The 24,146-nt window shown below is 45.7% G+C and overlaps 1 protein-coding gene across 1 annotated transcript; it reads right to left on the bottom strand.

The window, feature by feature from the left end:
• On the bottom strand, nucleotides 1-23,590 carry ARHGEF5 (Rho guanine nucleotide exchange factor (GEF) 5). Its single transcript, XM_010575438.1, has 17 exons — nucleotides 23,575-23,590; nucleotides 22,817-22,920; nucleotides 20,035-20,373; nucleotides 12,410-16,004; nucleotides 10,513-10,594; nucleotides 10,075-10,139; nucleotides 9,491-9,753; nucleotides 8,418-8,578; nucleotides 7,388-7,540; nucleotides 5,873-6,002; nucleotides 4,886-4,960; nucleotides 2,919-3,008; nucleotides 2,430-2,584; nucleotides 1,585-1,746; nucleotides 1,101-1,171; nucleotides 658-762; nucleotides 1-382 (listed from the first exon to the last, which is right to left on the bottom strand). The coding sequence occupies exons 1-17, from the start codon at nucleotides 23,588-23,590 to the stop codon at nucleotides 228-230; spliced, it is 5,721 nt and encodes a 1,906-aa protein (XP_010573740.1). The 3' UTR covers nucleotides 1-227.
• Between the last annotated feature and the right edge of the window lie 556 nt (nucleotides 23,591-24,146).

The following is a 24,146-nucleotide window of genomic DNA, read 5'->3' as shown; positions in this document are numbered from 1 at the left end:
GCAATACATGCAACTTTTTTTCCTCCTGCTGCTGCCGTAGTCCTGGTGACACACAGGAAGTGAATGATTTTTCCTGATTGAATTCCCGCTTTCTTTGGCAAAAAGCACCCAGTTCTGTCAAAGTACTGTGTTATGCTCTTTGCAGAGGTGTTTCTTCTGAGGCACAATAGAAAAAAGATGGTTTCCCCATGGCAGGGAGACTGTACAGGTCCAAACAAAGTAGAGTCTTATTTCTTGCAGAAGACCTGCTGCTTGGCATTCTTCACACGTTGTTCCTCCTTCAGGTTCTTCTGTCGCGCATGTTTGCTGGAGATTAGTTCCACATGTTCCGAGGGGAACCAGCCTCTCTCCCGGTCTGAAAGTTTTACTCCTTCCATCCATCCTGCCGTGTGGGGAAAAGCACAACATGAGACAAAATAGTCAAATGTTTTTTCGTTCTTCCCCAAAAGCCCCCCCCCAACAAAGCCCTAAGATCAAAAAAAAGATTCCCTTTCAGCTTCCAAATAAAGTGTCTTAATGAAGAGTCTCTTCATCCTCTCAATCCAACAATCACAAATGAGAGGCTCCTTCTAAAGCGTGATTGTAGTGTTAAGGCTTTACAGTACTAGAGTAACTTCCTACCCGTAATTTAAGGTAGCCATTGTTCATTCTGCTCACCATCATTGCTGTACTGCATAACCATGATGATATCTGCTTTCTCCAAAGCCAGCTCATCATTTTCCCGAGCCTTGTAAGTCTTTATGCATTGAACCTGTGGTGCATCTAAAGGGGAGGAAAGATCATAATGGTATACTAGAAGCAACTGTAAACCTGTGTGTGTCAGCCCCAGAGGAGGTAGGGGATAAGGGACTGCCTGCCCAAACACTAAAGAGCAGAGAACTGGAGGAGGGACTACAGGTCTTCTACCTAATATGAGGAGTAAAAATAGATAAAATAACTGGCAGAACCTGGCACTGAGGGAAAGCCCAGTGAGCATCATCTTTATTTACAAAAAGGCAAGTATTCTGCCTTGGAGTAATTTTTGGGATGTTCCACCTCACAGTGACTCCAACTCCTCTGAGCCAGCCCACCCCATTGCTGTAGTAGCAGAGCAGTCTCACCAGGGCATTCCAGGAGGTCCGGTTCTCCTCGCGGAGGAGCCAAAGCAGAGATCCACCTCAGCTTCTCACTGCTGGAAAACATCACCAGATAGGTGTCAGGATTCAATGTGAGGGATAGCAGTCTGATGATGGGAATGGGGGGGTGTGTGTACAGGTTTGCTCACAGCAGGGGTCAGGGAGGTGGTACTTAGGGGAAGCAGACAGAGTGGAAGTGAAGAAAGGGGATGGGAAAAGGCAAAAACTCCCATTGTTGGAGGCTGATGGCATGACATAACGTGGTAGTACTGTATGAGCAGCTATGATGAGAGAGGAGCAAGGTGGTTCATTAGGGGCTTGTTATGGCAAGAGGATGTTTTTCAAGTCCTCTGCTCAGCAGCTGCATTTGATATTTCAGCATTTGGGTAGCTGAGGGACAAGCATCAGGCTCCCAAGAAGTGTCTGGCTATGGTAACAGGTTATACTGAGGGTAACCTTGAGCTCTTACTGTGTCTCTGTACGAAACAAAAACTCCACTCTCTTTCCCTGGTAATTCTGAAGTAGAAAGAGACGGAAAACATTTTTGTTTGTTCCATGCAGTTTCATCTCACACTTCTCCCCACGCACATCTGAGAAGGCAGCATGATCAAACACAACAAAACGTCCACCCCTGCAAGTAAAGAGGAGGAACAAAACAAGTTGTGAGTTTTAAGGTGATGAGGGTTACAAAAGCGAGTCCATGTTGTTTTCTGATGTCGGGAAAGCAAAAAGCTTTTAATGAGTCTTCATCTGCTTTAGGCACGTTAAGCTTTGTTCTTGCTAGAAGTCTCAGAAGGCCAGAGAAGAGAGAGGGGACTTAATGAAAAGGGTAGAAATACTAAGCTCTGTCCTGTCAGAATTTTATCTGATAGCTTACAGCTTAAAAAGAAACCATGTCCCCAAAACCCCAACACAACCAACCAACAACTCTCTTAGTTTCTTAACAAACCAGTGATTTGCATATTCACTAATCTTCATACTGTCCTTCAAAAAGAAATTATTTACCAAGTAAAACTAGAATAAATTGTTATTATTAAAGTGTTTCACATTACAGAGATGGAAAGACAGAATAAAAGTGTGGCACTAGGGACCAGAAGATATCTTATTATATTAGCATATGTTGTGATTAAGAGTTGGGACTATCAGATTCCACATACTTGCATGATACTCACATAATGTAGGGTTAGGAGAGTGACTTGACAAATGCTGCCACTTGCTGGCAGGCAGAGGGAAAGGACTCTTTCACCAAAGCACAGACCCAGAAAGAGACAGGTATTTTAGAAGGGGCAGCAAGAATTGTGTTGATGCACTCACTCCTTCGGCCGAGACAAGAGCAGACAGTCATTGAAAAGATGTAGGTAGATGGGACGAGTGGTGACTTTCCATTTTGGACTCAGGGTGCTGAAGTCCAGTGCTGTCAACTCACCACACTTCACAAGTCGCCTCGACTGTGAGATGAGTGGGAATATCTGCAAGACAGAAATAAACATTTATGTCAAGCACATACAAGGAAATCAGTATCCATGAGTTTCGGATCTGCATTTTCGCCTTTCTCTAGAGGAAGTGTGCTTTCACCTCTCCAACTGGACAGGCGTAAGTCATTGTAGACACCTTCAGCTGAAGGCTGACACAAACGATTGGGCAAGAGAAGCACTGATGAAGAGCTGACTTGTGTATGATATTCTGGTTCATCAGTTCTGTGTATATTGGAGAGGAAAACAAAAAGTAAGTGGAATTGACTTTGTGAGGAAAGAGAGAAAATATGTTAGGCTAGAGCAAGGCCCAGGGACTGGACGAGCTCACCTTGCACTCAAATTCAATCTTCTGGCTGAGGTAGATCAGCTCTTCAGTGCTCTTCATGCGCTGGACATTTTCATTGCAATCCTTGATGAGCTGCAGAGGAAAACAGACGATCAGTGAGGTGGAAGCAGAAGTACCTGGTAGGATCAGTACTACTCCCAGGAGCCACTCAAGAGTCAGTGTAAGTAACAATTCTTTAGGCATCCTCCTGCAAAAAAAGTGTTTTTCCAGGCAAGCATAGTAAACTTCTCCATACCTACAATGATCATCCTTCTTTCTTAAGGAAGATAATGTTTAGATGAAGTCTCTGTGATAAGTATCATTTTAACTTTGGGATACTGAGGGGAATACTAGAGACATCTCTTTCAGGTGACAAAGGTTGAATTGCTGGTCATTTGGAAGCAGCTCTTAGTAGATGCTCCACTGTAAACACAGGAGGCTGATTAGATAAACATCAGCCCCGATTTTCCACAACCCAGAGCTTGTTGCCAGTACCTGTGAGGACAGGACGCAATGAAAGAGAGGTACTTCAGCCTGTAAGCTGCCTATGTAGCTGCCTGAGGTGATACAGGGCAGCCGCATAACAGCGTCACAGAGATAATGCTGACTTGAACACAGCTGGAGTCTAAGGACTTCAGTGTATAACTTTTGCCCGCCCACCTCAGACTGCAGTGCAGCACACAGGTGCAGTCCTAAGAGCTTTAAGGAGGTACGCATCATGTTGAACTGGTCCTTAGGTTTGTGGTGGAGAACAGGGGAGATATTGTAAGAAAGGGAGTGACACTCCAAGAAGGTCAAATCATCACTAGACAGAACAGGAGCTAGCTAGGAACAAGTCTACCTTATGATGCTGTACACATTTTAGATAAGTTGTCCCAGAAGACTTTAAATCTGGTCTCTGTAATAAAACAGGATAGAGGAAGGGATGCAAGAGTACAGTCATGTCTTGCCATGCTTTCTTTTTTTTAAAGCAAGATTTTCTTGCAGGGGCTAGTGTGAGAGTTGATCACTAGTTAGAGACAAAGGTAAGGAACACAAAGGTGAAATGGTGGTTAGGAAATTGGAAAGAGCGAGTCCTGAAAAAAGTAGTTTGTTATCATTGGTGCAGGTTCAGTCACATCCCAGCTGGCTCCTGCTTCAGTGTTTTCTGCTCACAGCAACCACTGCACATGCAGGAGAGTCACATGAACACACGAATTTGTTACGCATGAGGATCAATGACAAGGGCCTTCGACAAGGATGAGGATCAACGAAAAGGACTGGGCCACTTCAGTGCCCTGCAGCTGTGTGATGCAACATGGCTGTGGAGAATCACAGAATATCCTGAGTTGGAAGGGACCCAGGAGGATCATTGAGTTCAACTCCTGACTCCACACCGGGCAAACAAAGTTAAACTATATACCTAACAGTCAGGCTTGAACACTGTCAGGCTTGGGGCCATGACCACTTCCCTGGGGAGCTTGTTCCAATGCTTGACCACCCTCTCAGTGAAGAGCTTTTTCCTAATATCGAATCTGAACCTCCTCTGACACAGCTTTAAGCCATTCCCTTTTGTCCAGAGAGAAGAGATCAGCACCTCCCTCTCTGCTCCCCCTTATGAGGAAGTTGTAGACAGCAATGAGGTCACCCCTCAGCCTCCTCTAAGCTGAGCAAACCTAGTATCCTCAGCCGTTCCTAAGTCTTGCCTTCTAGTCCTTTCACCACCTTTGTTGCCCTCCTTTGGACACATTCTGACATTTTTACATCCTTCTTATACTGTGGAGCCCAAAACCGCACACAGTACTCGAGGTGCGGCCTCACCACCGCTGAGTGTAGCGGGACAATCACTTCTTTCAAGCGGTTAATGCACCCCAGGATACAGTTGGCCCTTTTGGCTGCCAGGGGACATTGTTGTCTTGTATTGAGGGTACCATCCACCAAAACCCCCAGGTCCCTTTCTGCAGGACTGCAGAACGGGTTGATGGCCTTACCTTTTCAAGTGCATCATAGGCCTGCGTTGCTTGCACTTCCTCCTCAGACCCAGGCCGAGTTCTCTTCAGGATATTCTGTGTGAGAAAAGATGTTTTTCATAATGCAAACAGGGAAATCTGGACGTATGTATCTGAAAGGGGTAGGAGAAACAAGGAAACACCAAGATGCCAGCCTCAATGGAAACTAAAGCAGTGGTAAGTGATGACATGTGGAGATAACAAGGCCAGAAATTTGAGATGCAGAATGTCACTGATAAGCTGCATTGAACAGGGCATCCTTGAAAATCTAAATCCTATTAACTATCATGTACAAGTTACATGGCATAGGAAGCAACCACTAATGGAAGCACAAATGGCCTTACGCACAGAATTGTTCTTTGCCTGATACTCCTATTCTCCTATCAAAAAAAAGCTCAAATAATCAAAAAGAAGAATTTCATTAAAAGAGCTCAAAACTAATTCATTAGGGACTTGCTCATTCCCTGTCTGGAAGGCTCCTATTTGTCAATGTTGCAGGCAAAGAGTAGAGACAGGCTGCCTTCCAGAGGGCAGCCAAGGAACCCTTGCTTTGTTTTCCTAGCAGGAAGCCAAAAAAGTTCAATAAAATGTAAACTAACATGTTCTGAGAAGACTCCATAAATTATCTATTGCAGTACAATTGAAGTAGTGTTGCAACAAAGTCCTAATCAGTATACAAACTGCATTGCCTCACACAGGCTATCATATCCAACTCATGGTGCTGGTCTAATGCATAGCAAGCATTTGTACAATGACAAATGGGTTTGTTTTTGCAAAGGCATATTCACAATATACGCAACAGAGTGGCTTTAGAACATCTTGCCAAACTTGTCACAGATACAGCATGAAAGGCTGTATGCAGTCCTTCCACCCAGTGCTTGGAGCTAGCTCATATTTATATGCCTTTCACACTTGAGGAAGGGTCAGCTTGAGAGAAACTGTAGGAAAGCAGAGAATCAACACAATTACCTGTAGAAGGAGTTTGAGTCGAGTGATGCGCTGGAAGGGGAGGATGAGGAAGGATTTAAGTGAGAGCCGCTGGCACACTGGATCACTTTCCAGTCTCTCTAGGACTTGCTGGAACCCTGCATTTCCATTTCTGTGGGAGTGGTAAAGAAAGAAGACATCGAGACATCAGAGCAAATAGTCTTCTTGGTATCAGATTTCAGTGAGTGCTGGAGTAGTCCCAACAGTCAGGTTTTGTCCCTGGGGCAAGAGATGTCAAGAAACCACGCCACTCCGCTGATGAAGAGCAAGTATGGGTTTCTAACAGCTATAAGATGGCAGTACAACTATTATTATATCTTTCCTCTTTCTGCCACAGCCCTCTGGAATAAAAGCCAGAAGTAACATCTACATTTCAATTCCCCCTTATCAGTAGGGCATCTTTCACAGACACAGTGGTGATTTGTATTCTTTCCTTACACTGAACAGTCCAGCTCCAGGGGCTGTGTTCAGGGTCTGGAAACAGCTGCCTCCCCTCTAGCTACTCCTGAGAGAAGCTGCCTTCTCCCCTAATGACTCTTTTACCCTCTTAGACACAGCCACTGCCATCCAGTTTTCCACGTTGGGCTGTGGCAGATAAAAAGGCTAATGGTATGAGAGTGGCACTGGCCACCAGAATAGCCAATCCCATCCATATCCTTGAAGAGATGGGGAAGAAGGTTGTAAGCCCAGCAGACCGTGCCCTAGACAATATCCTTGAGGTCCTTTCTGTGTAAAACTGAGCCTTCCCTGAAGGGAATCAATTGCGAGACTAGATCTCTCCCAGTCAGCAGCACCCAGAGACAGTGCCTGAATAGCCTGTTGGGAACCGTGTCTTCTCCTGGAATCACTGTAGCTTCACTGGAACTGGGTTGTTACAAAGGGAAGCTGTGCAGAAGTGGCAAGGAAACCTTGCTCAGGACCAGGCCCATGCCTGATTAATGCTTGGTTGTGCCACTGGGTACAGAAGAGGAGGGCAAGAGATGTTCCACTCCACTACCCAGAGCAAGAGAGACTGACAGTGTTCTCTGGCCCCAGGATTTTCAATCCATTTTTAAGACTCCTGGGTAGCAAGCTGAAGCTTACTGACAGCAGCCATATTTTTCTTAATTACAGAAATCACAAAATGGTTGAGGTTGGAAGTTCCACTTGAAATTATCACTTTCCTGTTCTTAGTAGTCTGAAAACCACAGACTGAAAACCATTATCCAGGACAGTCTTTCTTGCTCTCTTCAGTAGAAGGTAGACAGAGAGAACAGCCTGCAATAGAATTGGATATTAATTATTCATTCCCTTTCCAACGCTATTCTATGCAGCTCTGTCCTGCTGTCCCAAATGCCATTGAATTGAAGAAGGTTCCTGCCTGTTCTTCTGGGGGTGTAGTGAGCACTGGCCAACAGCCTGTACCTGCAGCATTCCCCATTGTTTGAAAGAGTGAATATTCAAGATGCAGCAAGGAAGTAAGGGGGGAGGAAAGGTGCAAAAAATGAGAAAACTTACAGTAACCGCTGGAAGGTTTGCTCCTGATATGTCTGGTTTGTTACGTATGGTAGATACACCCTGCGGAACTCAGGGGCATGTTTCAGAGCCACATCACACACATGGAAGGTGAACATGTCCTCCTCAAATTTCTCCTCCAAGTCAAAGAGGAAACTGCAGCACATGGTTGTGGTGCCATAAAAGGAGAAGGAAATATCAGTGTCATTTAATAAAGCTGGAATGGCCTCAGTCCTCTAAAATCCTGACAGCCCACATATAAGCACAAGACAGCTCTTTAGTTCTAAAGAGAGCATAATGCCTGTACAATGACAATTTAGGGCTAGATATCAGCAAGGAAAGACCTCTGTTCTTAAGAGGTCGTACTTCTAAAGGCATGGTCAGGAAACAACTGAAAATTAAGACATCACCAGAATAATTCCACTAGTAGAAATGGAAAAGGTAGCAGCAAATCATACTAGCTTAGCAATATATGTAGCCAAACCTTGCAGGAGAAAAGCAGAACAGAATCCTACAGCATACAGGATTCCTTGCATGTGGGGTCATGTCTACATTTTATGACTTATGCTCAATTGATTCACATTAGGTTCTGTCAAGTGATGGCTGTAACTTACTTTTTTTTTCCCCTCTTTTTTTTTTTGGTCAGGTCTCATGCAGCTGCTTCTTTTGTCTTGTATTTGGCAGGAGCTGCATTTGGTTTGAGCTAGTCAAGTTTAGTGGTAGTTGAAGCCAATAGCGCATGGCTACAGTGGGATTTTGAACATTCTGATCTCCTGCAATGAGCTCTGTGCACAATTGTGCTATAATATCTGGGACTTAACACCAAGATTTACACTGCCCTGTCACCTAAAAAGGTAAGTGTTCCTTTCAGGGCAGTGTTGGTATGCAATCACAAAGTGCTGTGTTTGTGTATCTACCTTGAAGGTCAGTGAACATGCAGAACAGGAGTGAGAGATGTTATTGATGGAAATGACGGGCTGTGTCTGTGCCTCATGGAGGGTGTTAGCCCTGGAAGCAAAGGGCCATATCTCACCTGGCGCTGACATCGCGTACATCATGAAGGCGGGAGAAAAGCCACTGACGCTCTTGATTGGTGAGCATTGCCTGGAGCTCTGCTGATCGCTGGAAGTGATCCACTGCCACATTTAAACTGCGCAGGTATGAAGCCTCAGACATTATCAACTCAAACTTGGCCTTGAGAAAACAAAGGAGCACAGCATCACTAGACTACCTAAGTCTGTGAGGAATCTCATGGAGAGGAGGCAGGGGCAAAGCAAGAAAACCACCCAGTACATGATGTAAGTAGTGTGTAATTACAGAAGAGAGGCTTTAGGAATGAAGGGCAAGCATGTCATTACATATAGTCTTTCTTTCTTTAGAAGACAGGCTTGTGGTATGACTTAAAAGAAAAATAGCTACTTGTTCTCATTCTCCTTTTTATTCCCCTTCAACTCCAATTTCACTAGGTTCCCTGTTTTACATGCTCCCATAAATTTTCCAGCATCCACATCACTCACGTTCTTCTCCTTCATCACATTTCCCATGCTGTTGTTTTCGCCTCTTTCTCTGGGTCCTCCCATCCACTTCTCAGTTCCTCTCATTTTCCTTACCCAGTTTCTCTATGTACCATTTTGCTGAACCCATACGTCCTCCTGTTTCCTCTCAGCCCTGCAGCTCAGACAGGTCAATTTGGTAAACTCACACTCCGCCACAGGAACGACAATTCACTGTGGTTTTATTAGCATCTCTCATAAGCTTATGTGTAGGAGAATGCTGGAAGTCTTCTACTTTAATTCTCTTTTGCATTGAGCATGCTCAAAATTCCTTGTTTTATCTTGTTCCAGTTTCCCCATGTCTGTTTTCATGAAGTTACTGATATGGTCCAGAGTCCGTCCTTCAGTGCTCCTTTTCTCTACAATTCAGCGCTGTGCTACTTCACAAGCACTAGTACCACATCCCGATACTGCCTACGTGGGTAGAGGCGACCTCTGCATTCAACCACCTGCATTCCCGCACCAGAATTTTTGCTCTCCATTTTAACCACCCTTCTGGGGACTCTTTCTTGACTACAGACCACCCATCTACCTTATTACATCTGTCCATTACCTCTTGCAGCTTCTGCTCATCACGGGACATATTGAGTAGCATTCTGCTGCCCCGTATCATGGGGATGTCCTGCCAGAGGGACGCGTTAGATGAGATTGACAGACGTTGCAAATACGAGTCCTGGGGAGACAGCACTTTCCTCCGTAGCCTGGGGGAGCTTGGGAAACTCGACTCTAGATCCTCTGTGAAAGAATCCACTCTCTTCTGGTTTTGAATGGCCTTGTTCAGAACCACATCACTGTACTCCTGATACAGCAATCTTGCTGTGAAGAGAGGCATATACATTTATACTTTCTATAGCAGCTACTTGCCCTCTGCTTCAATCTGAAGAAAACTCTTACTGTTTCACATTAGGACAACTGAATACATTAGACCACATGCATCTGCTATAAGCAAAGCTGACCAGCTGCCTGAGTGTACTGCAGGACTCTGGTTTCACTGCCTCCACTGAACACCGCTCTCTAACGCTCCACTCCCTCCTTGCTACCATGTGGCAGGAGCCCCTCTCCTTTGTGCTCACTGCAAGGCTGAGAGAGGACGGAGGAGAGGGGTCTGCCACAGCACTTCAGGCAGAAGGTACTTACAGGAGTTGATCAATCTGGAGTGCCGGCGTTTGAAGTTCTCCATTGTGTCTGCAGGTTTCTTCTCTCTGTCAGGGAATAACAATTTGGAAACAAAGAGTGAATGAAGAGCACAGCACCAGAGATGGCTTATCCAAATCTTAGCAACAGATCTGTAACAGCAAGGACCTCTCTTTCCAACAAGCTCAAGCTCCACATGCCTTACTTCAAAAAGAACAAAGTTTGGCTTAATGGAAACACTGTCCTAAAGGGACAGAAATACTTCTGTTGCAATGGGATCCTCTCCCAGAGGGCACAGACTGAAACACAGGCCTAAATCATTTTATTATAGTTTTCTACTCCTTATCATCATCTTTGGTCCCTCTGGAACAATGGGGAGCATCAGGTGTCTGTGCTACACAGGGATGGGGAAAAATTTTAAGGGGCCTTTGAGAGACTTACCGCAATATAACTGTTTCTGAACTGACTGGTGGTTCCCTGTGTGCCTTGTGAGCTTCTTCCTCTGAATGAACAGAAGGAATTTCTGCATATAAGACAAATAGAAAGTAAACAGTAAGTCCATTTTTAGAGTCAAGCTACAATCCAAATGATACACAGATACCACTTACTTACACCCCACCTAAGTGGTGGTCTTGGGTTGGAGTACAAGTGCCCTCCTGACCTTTACTTCTGGGTCAGAAACATTCTGGTTTTAATAATCCTTGACATTACTTACACTTTACATCTGTTACTTAGCTATGTTTGCTTTTCATACAAAGAAAAAGGCTGATGCCTTCAGCGATGACAAGAACTCTCAGAGATTCCCTCTCAAGTTGCCCACGCGAAGACACTGCCTGCGGGCCCTGTTTGGTGCTGCCTTTCCCCTTTCAGCAATTTGGGCCAGCCATCAGATGATCAATGGACCCAAAGTCACTAGTCACATCTGAAAGTCTTAGACTTTCTTTTGTGGACATTGAGCCCCCAAAAACTCTCGGTGACTTCTGGGGCGGAAATGCTGGACATCCAACAGTCACTTCTGTGAAGAGTCTTAGAAGGGATGTAACGCTGTAATCCAATTCTCACATTTATGTACTATGTGAGCATTCAAAAACTGCTGCTTGAGTCATCTCCTGTTTATGTAAAATGGGGAAAGTGTGGATTTTTCTTTTGTTTTGTGAGGGATTTAATCAAATAAGGTGTGAAGAAATTCTATATAAAATTCACTGGAAGCAGGAGAAGGAAGAAAGCCCAAAGACTGAGCTGCAAGAATGGGTCAGGGGAAAGACAGTACTGTTGCCTTGAATGTTTTAGAATTTGGAACCAAGAATTTACAGGTCAAACACATGAACAAACCTTGATTCGAGTGCTGCCAAACCTTTTACATCCCTCCATGCTCCCCTCCTTTTCCTCTATGCCAAAAATCCAGCACGTTGTGGAGCTTGGAAAATAAACTAAGAACTGAGAAGCAGCAAGTACGTTTAAAGGTCATGTAAGATATAATAAAGAACAGACATGTATCTTGACAGTAAGTACTATCTGAATGACCTGCATTACAGGAGATGCATGTTTTTCTTTCGTGACATCAGCAATTTGGCTTCTATGCAAGTTGGGACCTTGGATTTGACAGATTTGCATTCTTATCTGTAATCTCAAATCCTACATTCTCAGGAAGATCATCCCTTTCAGAAGGTCAAATTGGAACCTAAAGGTGTTGGTTGCAAAATAAAGGGAGGTAGCAAATACACAAGGAACTAAAACATGTAGTAACAGATACCTGCTACTGAGGATGTGCGCATACGTTTTCCTCACTGCTTGGAAACGGGCTGCTACAAGTGCAGCAAAATGCAACGGCCATGTGATGGCAGCAGAGATGATAAGCAGCAGCTCTGCACTGAGCCCCACCAAGAAACTCATTCCTGCAGGTAGGCCAAAACAGCCTGCATTACTGAAGAAGGGTGACAGATGATTAAACATGGAGAAGGGACAAGAAGAGAAAGGGGATGCGAAGTCGAGGGGTGAGGGATCTGTGAAGCGAGATAAGCTCTCTGTTGCAGGTGTTAGTGTGAAATGAGGGGACTGAGCCCCAGAGCACAGCCCTACTCAGGAGAACAAGCAGGATGCACTGGTTCCAGGGCAGCAGAGAGATGCTAGGGGAGAGCTGGGAGGGGGGAGCTTGGGGCAGGACAGCAAGGGGGCTACAGGGCTGGAGCAAGGAGCATTACCACAAAGGCACAAGAGCAACACCGAGCTCTCAGCTCTCATGCTTCTGTCACACTGCCTGTTTAATTTAATCCTACATTTTTGGTATCTGCAATAAGGCGGGGTTGGGGGCAGGGGGGGAATGGAGGAAAGGACTCACCCTGCAAGATATCTGGTAGTACTGATGTCCTCTTCAGGCCCTGACGGTGCCAGTCCTTGCTTTTTACTCGGCGTTTAATTGGGTTTTCTTGAACGGCTGCTGGCTCCTGAGCAACTACCCTGATTGTTTTTTTGTCTGGCCAACTTGATGATTTTTCCAAGGGTAAATGTCTGGGCATTTCCTCCTTTGGCTGAGCTACAAAGTGGTGTTGTCCTCCTTCTCCTTCCAGCCTTTGCTTGACCCTCCTCTCACCTTCTGTTTTCTCCGTGATTGCCAATGGAGCTTGGATGTTCTTTGTGTCCACACCAAAGATGCCTGCCTGTTGCTCCCATCGTAGCTCCCCTGAGACCTCCTCCTCTTGGCAGGTCGTTCTGGTGGTTGGTGGTGATGGAGGGCTGAGCTGGAAGAAGTGGATTGGATTGGTGAACGCTAGCATTGGAAGTGGCTCTGCAGAGTCTCTGCTCTTGGAGTCTGTGGATGTTATCAGGCCTTCCAGTGAGGGCCAAGAAGGGTGGTCAGTTGAGGATTTTCCACACTGCATATCCATGTGCTGGTCCGCTCTTTCAGGGATGGTGTCAGAGCAGCCAGCCAACGCTTCATTTCCAACAGCAGAAAAGCTTTTGGCCAACAAACTGACCCCTGAGTCATCAGAAGTCTCTGTATCATGGGTACCTGAGTCACCAAGATCCCACTCTCTAGTTACTGGAACAAGGTCATCTTTCTCTGCTACATCTTCTCCATCAGAAGCAGAGGCCACAGTGTTAGAATCAGACACAGAGGCAGCAGTCCAGAGAGGATGGCTTATAGTAGAGTGAATGGCTAGTAACTTATTATTGTCCCCACCACAGTTGAGATGTGGCCTGGAGTAGAGTACAGGAGCCAGCGGCTGGTAACTTTGAAGGGCTGGAGCTTGAGCAAGGTGATTTGAATTAAGTGCAGCAGCCTGAGTGTGACTGGGGCTTTGGACATGGGAAGGAGGATGAGGAAGCTGTTTGGCATCAGGCTCAGACACCAGAGGTAGGCTTGAGTGGGACACATGGGGCAGAGGTTGTTCTTGCTGGTTCTCGGAAAGGACCATATCTTCTTCAGAGGGCCAAGTTAGGGTCCTCAGGACACTGGAGATTCTGGATCCAGGCTCTTTTTGGTTTAAACTGCGGTCAGACTGATCAAGTAAAGGCATTTGTTGTGCTTCATGATCCACATTTGGTCCCATTTCTTTTCCTTGGATAATGGCACTTTTTTCGGGGGGGGGTTGCTGAATTGTCTCTGGGTGGTTCAGGGGAGTGGAAGTCCTGCCTGGTGTTTGGGGGGGTTCCAGAGGCCCTGCAATGATAGCCACAGTCTGCCTATCCTCAGGAAGGCTCCCTCCTAGAGGAAGGCAGCTCGTGTATATTACAGAGAAAGAAGATGGGCCACTAAGGTCTTCATGAAAACCTTCCTCAGAAGTAAGGAGTTCATGGGAAGTGTTGGCCTCCCCTGGATCAGCACTTACAATAGCAGTTTCCCCTGATGTTTGGTGCTGCACGTGTAGAGAAGCAGCTTGGCTAGCTGGCTTCTCTACAGAGTCTAGCAGTTTGTTCAGGCTGGCGCCAGGACAGTCCTCAGGGGCCACAGAGGCTGTTCCATTAGCACCCTCTTGCAGTGGGCCAGACGTTGAAGCCACAGAGGTGAGCTCTGAGGGTAAAGCTGGAATGAAGTGCTGAAGCTCAGCTTTTCCCAGATTTTCTGTAATGAGATGAGGATCTATGGGATCAGGTGGCTCCAAGTTCTTGGTACCAGAGGAAGGGTGTGCTGGAACAGAAGCCTCTGGGTTCTCTGCGCTAGAAGGTGCTGCCACTCCTTCATGGAGCAGTGCATCTCTTTTATCAAACCTCTGGACAGCCTTTCCATGCCCATCACTGTGCTCATCCTCCCTGCCCAGTCTTATCCTGTCATCCCAGTCAGCTTCTCCAATGTCCTGACCACCAATGGAAAAGCGGCCAGAGTCTTCTAGGTCTTCTGCCTGGTCAGAGATATGGCATGTGTGTGGAGGGACCACTGGAGTTTCACCCGCTGGGTTCAGGTTATTTGAGGACAGAGGGCTGACAGTGGGTTGCTGACATCCAGAACCTGCTTCTGTGACACGAGCTTTCAGCAGTACATCCTCACCAGGATGCTGATCCACAGAGACAGGTTCCTCAGGAGGAAATGCTGATCCCATTTGCTCAGCCAAAAAAACAGTCTCCAGACCACACAAGTCCACACTATGCCTGGGAACAGAAGATATCTCTGACCCGAAAGCTGAAAGCTCTTTCAGAGCCTCCAGGTTGAGCTCTTCCTCCAGTCTGAGTTCTTCCCTCTGCAGTTGCTCCTCCTGCTCATTCTTTTCCTTGTTTTTCTGATCTTTGGGCTCCAAAGATTTTCCTTCTTCCAGCAGATTCTGCTCTTTGCACTCTTTTTTCTCCTCTTCCAGCTGAAGTTCAGACACTGCCTCCTCCTGTGCTGGTTTCTTATGCTGTTTAGCAGTATCCTTTACTTGGAAGGCACTCTCTGCTGGAGAGGCAGGTCTGTCCTCTGTTTTTCTGTGATCATCTTCAAGATGAAGGTGTTTGGAAGTGGGTGAGTTTTCTTTAGGAACTATTACTGTTCCCTGGTCTTTGACCATGCTGCTATTCCTTGTTTCACGAGCTGCAATGTTTCCTTCTGCTTGTAATGAAGTTATTTGGCTCTCATCTATTAAGGTGGAAGACAACTGATGGGAAGAGGAAGACTCTATATTCTCTTCCAAACCCTGGAGTGCTCTTATGCTTTCCTTAGCATCTTCAGAAGTGTAAGGTTTAGCCATATCCTCTACTGCTTCCTCTGAGGTAGGCTGCTCATCAGTTGCCGGTGCCACTTTTTTGCTGCTTTGCTTCTGTGCTGCACCAGCATCAACCTCCTGCAAAGAATCTGTGGAGATCTTATCCAGAAATGGTTCGGCCTTATAATGCCCCTCTGAAACAGTTTTACACACCAAGAAGCACTTAGGTGTCTCTCTCTGAGAGGAAACGGCATCAGCCAAAGGAGATTTCGGATGCTGGGCCTGAGGGTCTGAGCCATGAAAAGCCAGTTCTGCCTGGCAGTGAGGAAACTCGGTGCTGAGGTCCACAGCCTGCAGGATGGCACTGCCAGGGGCTGGCCCATCCTGGACTGGGCTGAGAGAGGAAGAGTCCTGGTTACTTTCCAGGTCAACCAGCTCTACCTGCTTAAGTTTCAGTGAACAATCCAGTCCACGCTCCTCTAAAAGCATTTCTCTTTCCAATTCCAAGAGTCCCTTTTGAGGCTCTGCATCACCTTGCTCTTGTTCCAGTCCTGCTGGCACTTTTTCCACAGGGTTAGAGGGTCTGCCCAGCATCTCTGCTGCTTTCCCTGGAGTAGAAAGGCAATCCTTGGGAGTGCTGAGCTCTGCTCCCTTTGCAGAGTCAGACAGGCTGGTGCTCATTTCGGCTGATGTGTGAGAGGCATGATGCTCTCTTTCGACTGCTGTGGAATCCCAAGCTTCCCCAGTGGTGCTGCTGGCTTCTGGGGGAGTGGTATTTCCCTCACTGGTTTCTTCAGACTCCATCAGTGACACATCCTGATAAAGAAAAATGCAATTTTCTGTTACTAGTGCAGAATGATATGGTGGATCTAATTGGCTTACGAGACTTTTAAAAACAGGTACTAATGCAGCTGAGAAAAAAAAAATCCAAAAATACATACTTAGTGGGTGATAAGAGTTGGGAAATAAGTAACAAGACTGAGAGTAGGCAAAAACCCAATGTAAGCTTGCAGTATGAGAGTAACACCAAAATAAACCCACTAGTGTCTTTTTAGTTTTACATGCAAATCCAGAAAGTTACTTTGGTCAAAGAGCAGAGATGCTGACCTCTCTGTAATGGCTGCAGTGCAACTTAGGAAAAGTGCTGGCCATGGCTAGCTATCTCAACCCCAAAAGAGGATACCAGAAGGCATTCAGAGAACAAGAAAATCACCAATATCTCCATTAATTTTTGTGGGGCACGTTGGACAAATACTCATGACCTCTTCTAGTGGCTAGCTGAGTCTTAAAGATCTCTTTGGTTTCAACAGGGAAAGGCCTGTACTTTGGAGCTGATGGCTCTCTTTACAGATCTCTGTGTATGTATATGCAACACAGGGCCTTATTGCAGCTGATCACACGAATTGATTAACAAGACATAGGAATGTAAGAATTTGATTAACAGATAACTAGGACATGATACAAGACATTAGATATCTGAAGGCTCTAAACCACATGGGTTTAGAAGAGTACCTCCAGTGTGTTTGGAGGTATCTACAAAGAGAAACTGTATCATCATTCTGTCTACCCTTTTAGGTAGACTTTTAGAGGGGGGGTAAGGGGAAGTCATCTCAGGATTGTTGGACAGTTTCCCAACGGATATAGTGGAATTTCCCATCCATTATTGCATTTGCAGTTCAGACATGACAAAGCACTAGGGAATGTACGTTTGGGATATGTCTGTGAAAAGGAGGGTAGAATCTGATTCACCGCTTTTATCTTTCTGGCTTCTACCTATCCCATGACCCACAATCCCTACCTTAAAAGACATGAGAAAGAGACAAACCTTAGTGGCTCCCCTCCCTTTTCTTCTGCCTTTGGGACACTTTCTCTAGTGTTCCAGCCTGTCTTATCTATTCCCTACCTCCTGCTTTTCAGAAATGGCTTATAAATTGCTGCTTTGGGCTGCTTCACATACACTGGCTACCCTTGCAGTCGTACCAGAGCTTGTAATTTAGCCCTGAAGGATCTGCTGCAATGTGCAGCCACAAGTCAGACATCCCCCTGAATAAAGCTTCAGTGTTCTCCTTCTTCATCCTATCTTACAGATGTCGAAGTTTCCAGACACGAATGTGTACTCCTGCATCTTTTGGTCAGAGAAACCATTCCCCATTTCTTCAGGTAAAAGCCTGCTAGTTGTTTAGTGGCAAAAAATGCCCCAACGCCTGGCTCTGGGCTGTTCACAAAGCTCATGCAAAAAGCATTCCTCTTCTTACTCAAAACAGACAACCCAATCTATACACTTTTTCTTTCTCTGGCATTCCTAATTTCCCTACAATTTTAAGAACAGCGTTTTTTCCAGAGTTTCAACTGCTGTTGCGGGGTGTGTGTGACAATTTCAACTTGGGAGACTCACAAACAGAGAAAGGAAATCTTTGAAATCAGTGGTGATTTCCTTGTGCTGGAGTGGCTCTATAGTCACAAGTAAGTTTCTGATCCCACACAGAAAGTAAAAGCAATAAGGGCTTGATTACATCTGGACTAATTGTCCCAGTTAACTCCATGGCCAGGGCATGCCTGACCTGAAAGCTGGTTTAGCTTATATTTTCCCTTACGTCAAGTGAAACAGAACACCTGCCCTGAAAGCAATGAGTCCATGCTCTGGAGTTAGAACTGAAGCATTATATACACCTTAATCACGGGGACTGTCATCATCTTACAGCTTTTTAAAAAATGAGTTAACTAATTGAGTTAACTCATCAGTTAACTTAGTTCCTGTGTATTTTTTCTCAGGTAATCTTTAATTCTTGTTTATATTGAAGAGATATTATCTTTCTTACAAAACCAGGCCAAAACTGGGATTATTCAGCAATTTGGATTTCCCCCCCACAAGCAGCGAGTACTTTTAAGTAGTTATAATTTCAACAAACATTATGTTTCAAAGAGATGTCCACTCAGAAAGTTCCCACGGGGCTTGTCCCACGTCTTACTGCTGTCAGCTAATAGTAAACTACTTTGGTGCTGCTAAACTGTCTTTTGAAACTGTTGCACATGGGAAGGTACAGGACTGTAAGGAAGAAGCTCCAGCACAGAAAGGAGAGCTTGGCAGAGCACAGAAAGTAGCAGGGTTACGAACTTGTAAGCAGCCACCTTGTCCAAAGCAGGATCAACTTGCATAATTCCCGGTAAGTACATCTACCCCTTCTTTAACAAAGGTTCCACGATCACATCAGATCACTCTTGTGCTACACTGCTCTTAGGTCTTCCAGCTACCTAACTTGAGTCTCCCCTGCTACATGACTAGAAAAGTACTACTTCTCACACCTAATAGAGACAGTTTTCAAAAACGGGCTCCCCAGGAGCAGAGAGGGTGTTCAGGGAGACAGGTGGTCTTGGACACAAGCTGGAAGAACTCTTGCTCACTGTGCTGTTACAGATGTACACAACACTGAATTTCCTCTTACTAAGCTCAAAGACCCACTTTCCACTTCCCCGGCTCTGTTACAAGGGATTTGGACAGGTGAAAGGACAAGTTTAAAGCTGCATTTGGAGCAGTTCCATGATGATACTGGGAGACAGGGTAGAGGGAGGTACACAGCAGATCAACACTGGAAGCTGCCAAGTGAGATTTGTCTCATCATATTACTGCCAGGTGTTTTGCACACCTCAGGGAGAGCAAGAGAAGCATTGGGAAGTGAGGCAGGAGAAGGGACAGGCAAACTTTCTGCAGAGACAGCGGGGGAGAACTTATGCATCGCGTCAGGGAAACAGTTAAGCTCCTGCTTGAAGGCTGTTGCAATGCAGTGAAAGATGCCGATGTCTCTGCAATAAGGATTTCAGGGAGATGGGAGAGGAAATAATAAAACAAGACTGACTACGCCTGTAGCTTTCACATACAGAGAAGCTATGTACAAGAGCCCAGTAGTTACTGGAAGAGATTGCCTGTGGAACACTGCCATGTTATGCTCCCACTGCAGGTCAGCTTGGTTTTCCACCAGAGGAGGGCCCAGGAGACCCCCAGGAGCTGGGCTAGCCAAAGCAAACTTTCAATTAGCATTTGCAGTAGGGCCAATAACGTGACAGACAAGCATACAGGAGCCTATCTGGCAAGCGTCAGCTTCTAGCAGGCTCCACAAACTCTCCCAGAAGCTTCACTGTTACCACTGTTGGGGCTTACTGATCTTCCACATGTCTCTGGATCAGATGCTGAGCTTGCCATCGCTCCCTCATATGCTCTAACTCTATTTGTCAAATGAGGTGATTTGACGGCCCCTGTTGAGATAAAGCTAGCCACGCTCTTCTCCCAAGAGGGCCTGGAAATCCAGGACTTCAGCTCACGGGCACCTAACTCGTAGGTGACTCTGGGTGCACAAACTCACTGCAAGCTGGAACCGTGAGAGGGTGCTGCTGGCCACACGCCAGCATGAAAACGAAGGGGCAGTGCTTGGTCATACTGCAGTAGGGAGCACAAAATTTGAGAGAGGGGAAGGGTGTGGAAGGTGGTCAGATAAGCAAAACAGGACAGCAGTGAAAGAATTAGCAGACAAAGCAACGCCTGCGACGATGCACGCATCCATCCACAGCTTTCCCACATTACAAAAGGCGATGTGAATGTCATGCTTCCTTCCAGTGCGGGTTAATTCACCTGGATGGAGATGACAAGCACTTCTGGTTTTAAACAGAAAGTACCTCACCTTCCCTCCCCCCCTCCTCCAACAAACAAGAAAGGAGAAATAACAAGTGCTATCAAGCACAGACAAGCCCTTCAGCTAGCCAGGAAACAACGCAACACAGAATTAAGCAGAGCCCTGAGATCCTCCTCCTCCAAAACCAGGGAGAGACCTAGCTTTCCGTGTGCCGTCTTCACCCTCCCCGCGCGGTGCCGGGTACCTCCCGGCCAGCCTTGGCCCCGGCACCCGCGGCGGGTCTGGCCACGCTCCCCATCCCGCTCCCTCTGCCGCAGGCACCGGGACGGCCCACACGCCCAGGCTGCTACAAACACGCTCCCAGCAGAGAAAGCCCGGCCCTGCAATGACGGGCTGGGCCCGGCCACCACGTCGGAGCCGTACCGGCAGCCAGAGACGCTCTGCAGCCCACTGGGCTGCTGGTTGGTGCACCAGGGGCTCCTCTCCCCGGCTCTCCTCCTTTTCACCGACGCAGCAGCGAGAGCTTCTGGCCGTGAGAGGACAAAGACAGCCGCAGCAACCTTTGAGCAGCGTGGACAACACCGATGTTCTTGTTAAAGAATCCCAAGCAATCCATTGCTTGGGCATATTCTTGCTGGCGTGGCCACAGCTTGGTGCAGAAATGCCCACGCCAGCTTTAAGTGCTGCGGCTCAGGCAGGGAAGATGTCCATGTAAGCTGCAACACCCACCCAAAGGGCAACAAGGCTGCCCCGAGCCCCTTCTTGCTATTTCAGCTCAGCTTAATCATCTCCGTCACACAGTTCAGATACACTTTAAAAGCAGTTGGGTCAGCGGGGGCTAGCTCAGAGCCTGCCTTTCTCCATACAAAATCCAGAGCTCACCATGCAGGAGAATTGCCACCAGAGTTACCACCTCTCCCAGGAGGTCACGCTCTCTTTCAGTTCGGGGAGACACGCAGGAAAGTGCAACCCCTCCAACGCAAAGCCTGCCCTACCGCAAATCTCGGTTTTTATTTTGATACAGCTACTTGTGCCATGCTTAGGCCTGCATGGCCTTTCTCAGCTGGATGCCTCCTCCACATGAGAGATGCCCACTGCACGTATTCCTCTGCAAAGAAACGGTTACCAACCTTCACGCACCGCCCCTGGGCTGCTCTATCGCTGTACAGCCCATCGAGAGAGGTGAAGGAGTGGGGTCAAAACTCTCGAGCTCAGGAAGAGATTACACAGGGTGCTGGAGATAAGAATGAAGGAGGGAAATAATGTTACGTGAAGACAGCTTTGAGGATACAGAGAGCAGACAGAGCTTGCTGAAGGAAAGAATACATAGATTAAGAAAAGCAATCTAAATAGGTGTGTGCCAAAATAATGTAGAATCTACTGCTGTGCTAAAGGGTCTACATGCTGTTAGTATTCTGGGAACTAGGAGCCACTTCAAGTGTTTTAGGCAGGGGAGAAAAAAAACAAACTCCTCAGTAGTACCTGATCTCCTGGAAAATGCATCTGAACTTCTCCTGAAGCTTGGGAAAAGTGAGCAAGACCTCCTGGTCGCACTGGTGCAGACAGTTTGCCTGAGTTTTAACACTCCCAGTAGCATCTTACTAGCTTTCACTCATGGTAGGCACACTCAAGATATACTAAACCTATTAATTATCTAATGATTCGCTAACTGAGAAAAAAATAAGGACACCTTTCCTACATTTGTTTCCATTTCAGTAGATTATAATACTTATTGCTACCAAAGAAAAAAAAGCACCAAAGAAACATCAGTTTGGGTAGAACAAAATTTCATCTTGGAAATTACTACTGAACATTTGCCAAACAGCGAGTGAAGACCGTGGCTTGGATTGCACACTGCATTTCCCAGAGATGCAATAAAAATGATTCAGTCTTAAGATAAAATGGGGTCACCTGTATATCAAAAAAACTGGTTCACTTTAAGGACAGCTTAAGTTCTATATTCATAAAAGCAATGGATAAGACTTGATACTCTGCAGTCTTCTAGTACAGGAACAAACAAGAATGGTGTATGGTTCTCACTGCTGTAGCTTAGCAGAAAGACTATTGACAGTACTGGGTGCACTGAAGAATTCCCGCAGTGAAAGCAATGTACAAAGTCACTGCAAGTTGCTCTGTGCAGGTCTCTCTACAAACTCTGGGGATGGAGAGATGACCAACAGAAACATCTGAGGTACAAAAGGAGGCAAGGACTTCCGAGATGCATGCTATGATTTTTTATGGAGTGTAGGCTGCTAGCAGCATGCTAGACACAGTCCTAGATAGCAGGTTTGCTATAAACTAGAGGAGTTCCCAGTTTCTCTTTGAACGGAGTGATTCAGGACCTAGATGGGAGAGCTTCTCCAGTTAGCAGCAGAAATTTCATAGTCTCTTACTATGTAACAGAAGCATGAGCCAGAATCCCACGCTGCTGTTTTTGAGTCTCAGATTAAAGAATGCTAATGTTTGCACCAAACCATTTTGACAGATGCAAATGCCATTAAAACATCAAAGGGCTTGGAAACACACTTGAAAGCTTGGCCTTGCCCAGACTGCACAGCGGAACCATTGCTGAGCACAGTTGTTGTCACGTTACCTGTACCAGTCCTGAGCACAGTTAAGCTACAGACAGATAAGGATGAACAATATTGAGCAAACTGAGCCAGGACAAACTGTCCACCCCTGCAGAAAGGGCCTCTGAAGTTAGCCTGTCCAATGTTCTCGGCAAACACCTAATATAACCTCTTTCACAGCCGGATCAAGTTCCACCTTGAAAACTCTAATATTTCTTGCTGCCATCACCAATAGCTGTCAGAGCCCTACAGGACAGAAGATACAAAGTTGGAACATTTTAGCAGTATGGGAGGACTGATAAGCTATACAGCAAAATATACCCATCCGTAAATATACTGGCAAAATGCCACTTTTGTATCAATAGGTAAAGCGTACCCAATGCAACCAAAGCAATTCCTAAAATACCAACAAAACTGCACTTGTATGTCATACCACACTAATGACTTCTACCAGCACAACTTCATCAGCCATAACCACTATACCTACAGCAGAAACCTGTGCCATGTATCTGGCTTCAATATTGTCAGTACCATCAACTAGAGATAACAATAAAAAATTGTGGGTATCAACATACCATGAGATAGCAACAACAACAAGAAAAAATTAAAATCTTGAACACGGTTGTCCTCATTTTGTGCTTTTAGAATGCATGTTTTCAGCCTTAGCTCCCCACAGCATTTCTAATTACCTTATGACTCCAATAATGAGATTTATTAAAAGAAAAGTGAAACAAAACGTTACAAGACTTGTATCATAATCAAAAATACGTGGCAATACTGTAACAGTGATGCAGCTTTGTACTGAAAACTGCAGCTAAAGGAAAAAAAAAAAAAAACAAGAGAAGTCCATCCAAAAGGGATGTAGGGATGTGTGTGGGGAAAACAGATTTTGGTACAACCCTCCCCTAACCCAGCTTTTCAGGGAACAAACCATTCTTTCCTGGACATTTAACTGATGTGCTTAGATCAAAGAAGCTAACAAGCACAATGAGGCATGTTTGCTATTGGGAGAAAAATGTATTAGATATAAATAAAATGTTATAAGAAATGTAAATGTGGGAAAGCACCAGCAAGGACCCTTTCCCTCTCCCCGTGGAAAAATAGCTTCACACACCCAAAGCCACAGGAATTGTGTGGGTGCTGAATAGGAAGGTACTAATGCAAACACATGGAAAACTTGTTGTTACTCACAGTGTAACGCCTGCATGGCCAACTGGCATAGGTTTATTGTGCGCATCACAATATTTTCTGTTTTTCATATAGTCCCACTTCCTAGAATCATGTGGTTATGTGAGAATTTTGGCTTACAATTAAAAAAAAAGCACATCTGGCCTTTAATGGGTGTGCAAAAGGCCTGAAAAATAAAGTGTGGCTGAAAAATTAGATCTTGCTGTTTGGGTTTATCTTCATTTTTTAAACCAAAATGTTAAGCCTTAACTTGTGACTAACGAGAGCAAGGGCAACTCCCTCTTCCCCCTCTACCCGACTACTGTTTTTCAGCAGTTGGAACTGATGACACTGAACTTGTTTGCAGAGTATTTAGACCTGATCCAGTGAGCTCCACAAACTACCAGAAACTAGAAGGCTGGCAGAGAAATATGCTGTGCCATAACTGGGTTAATAAAGATGAATAATCAAATTCATCAAGTCCAATTTAGGTATTTGCAGATATTCTGCAAAGTTCATCTGTTTATGGTCCAGTCCTAAAAAGATGTAGAGCTCCTTCAGCTCCTTCTGCTGCTGCTGACTGTACAGACCACCCA

The sequence above is a fragment of the Haliaeetus leucocephalus genome, unplaced genomic scaffold, assembly GCF_000737465.1.
Source record: "Haliaeetus leucocephalus isolate CR32 unplaced genomic scaffold, Haliaeetus_leucocephalus-4.0 Scaffold473, whole genome shotgun sequence".
NCBI lineage: Eukaryota > Metazoa > Chordata > Aves > Accipitriformes > Accipitridae > Haliaeetus > Haliaeetus leucocephalus.
Note: the sequence above shows the minus strand (reverse complement) of the source record. Positions and strands in the feature narration are given on the sequence as shown.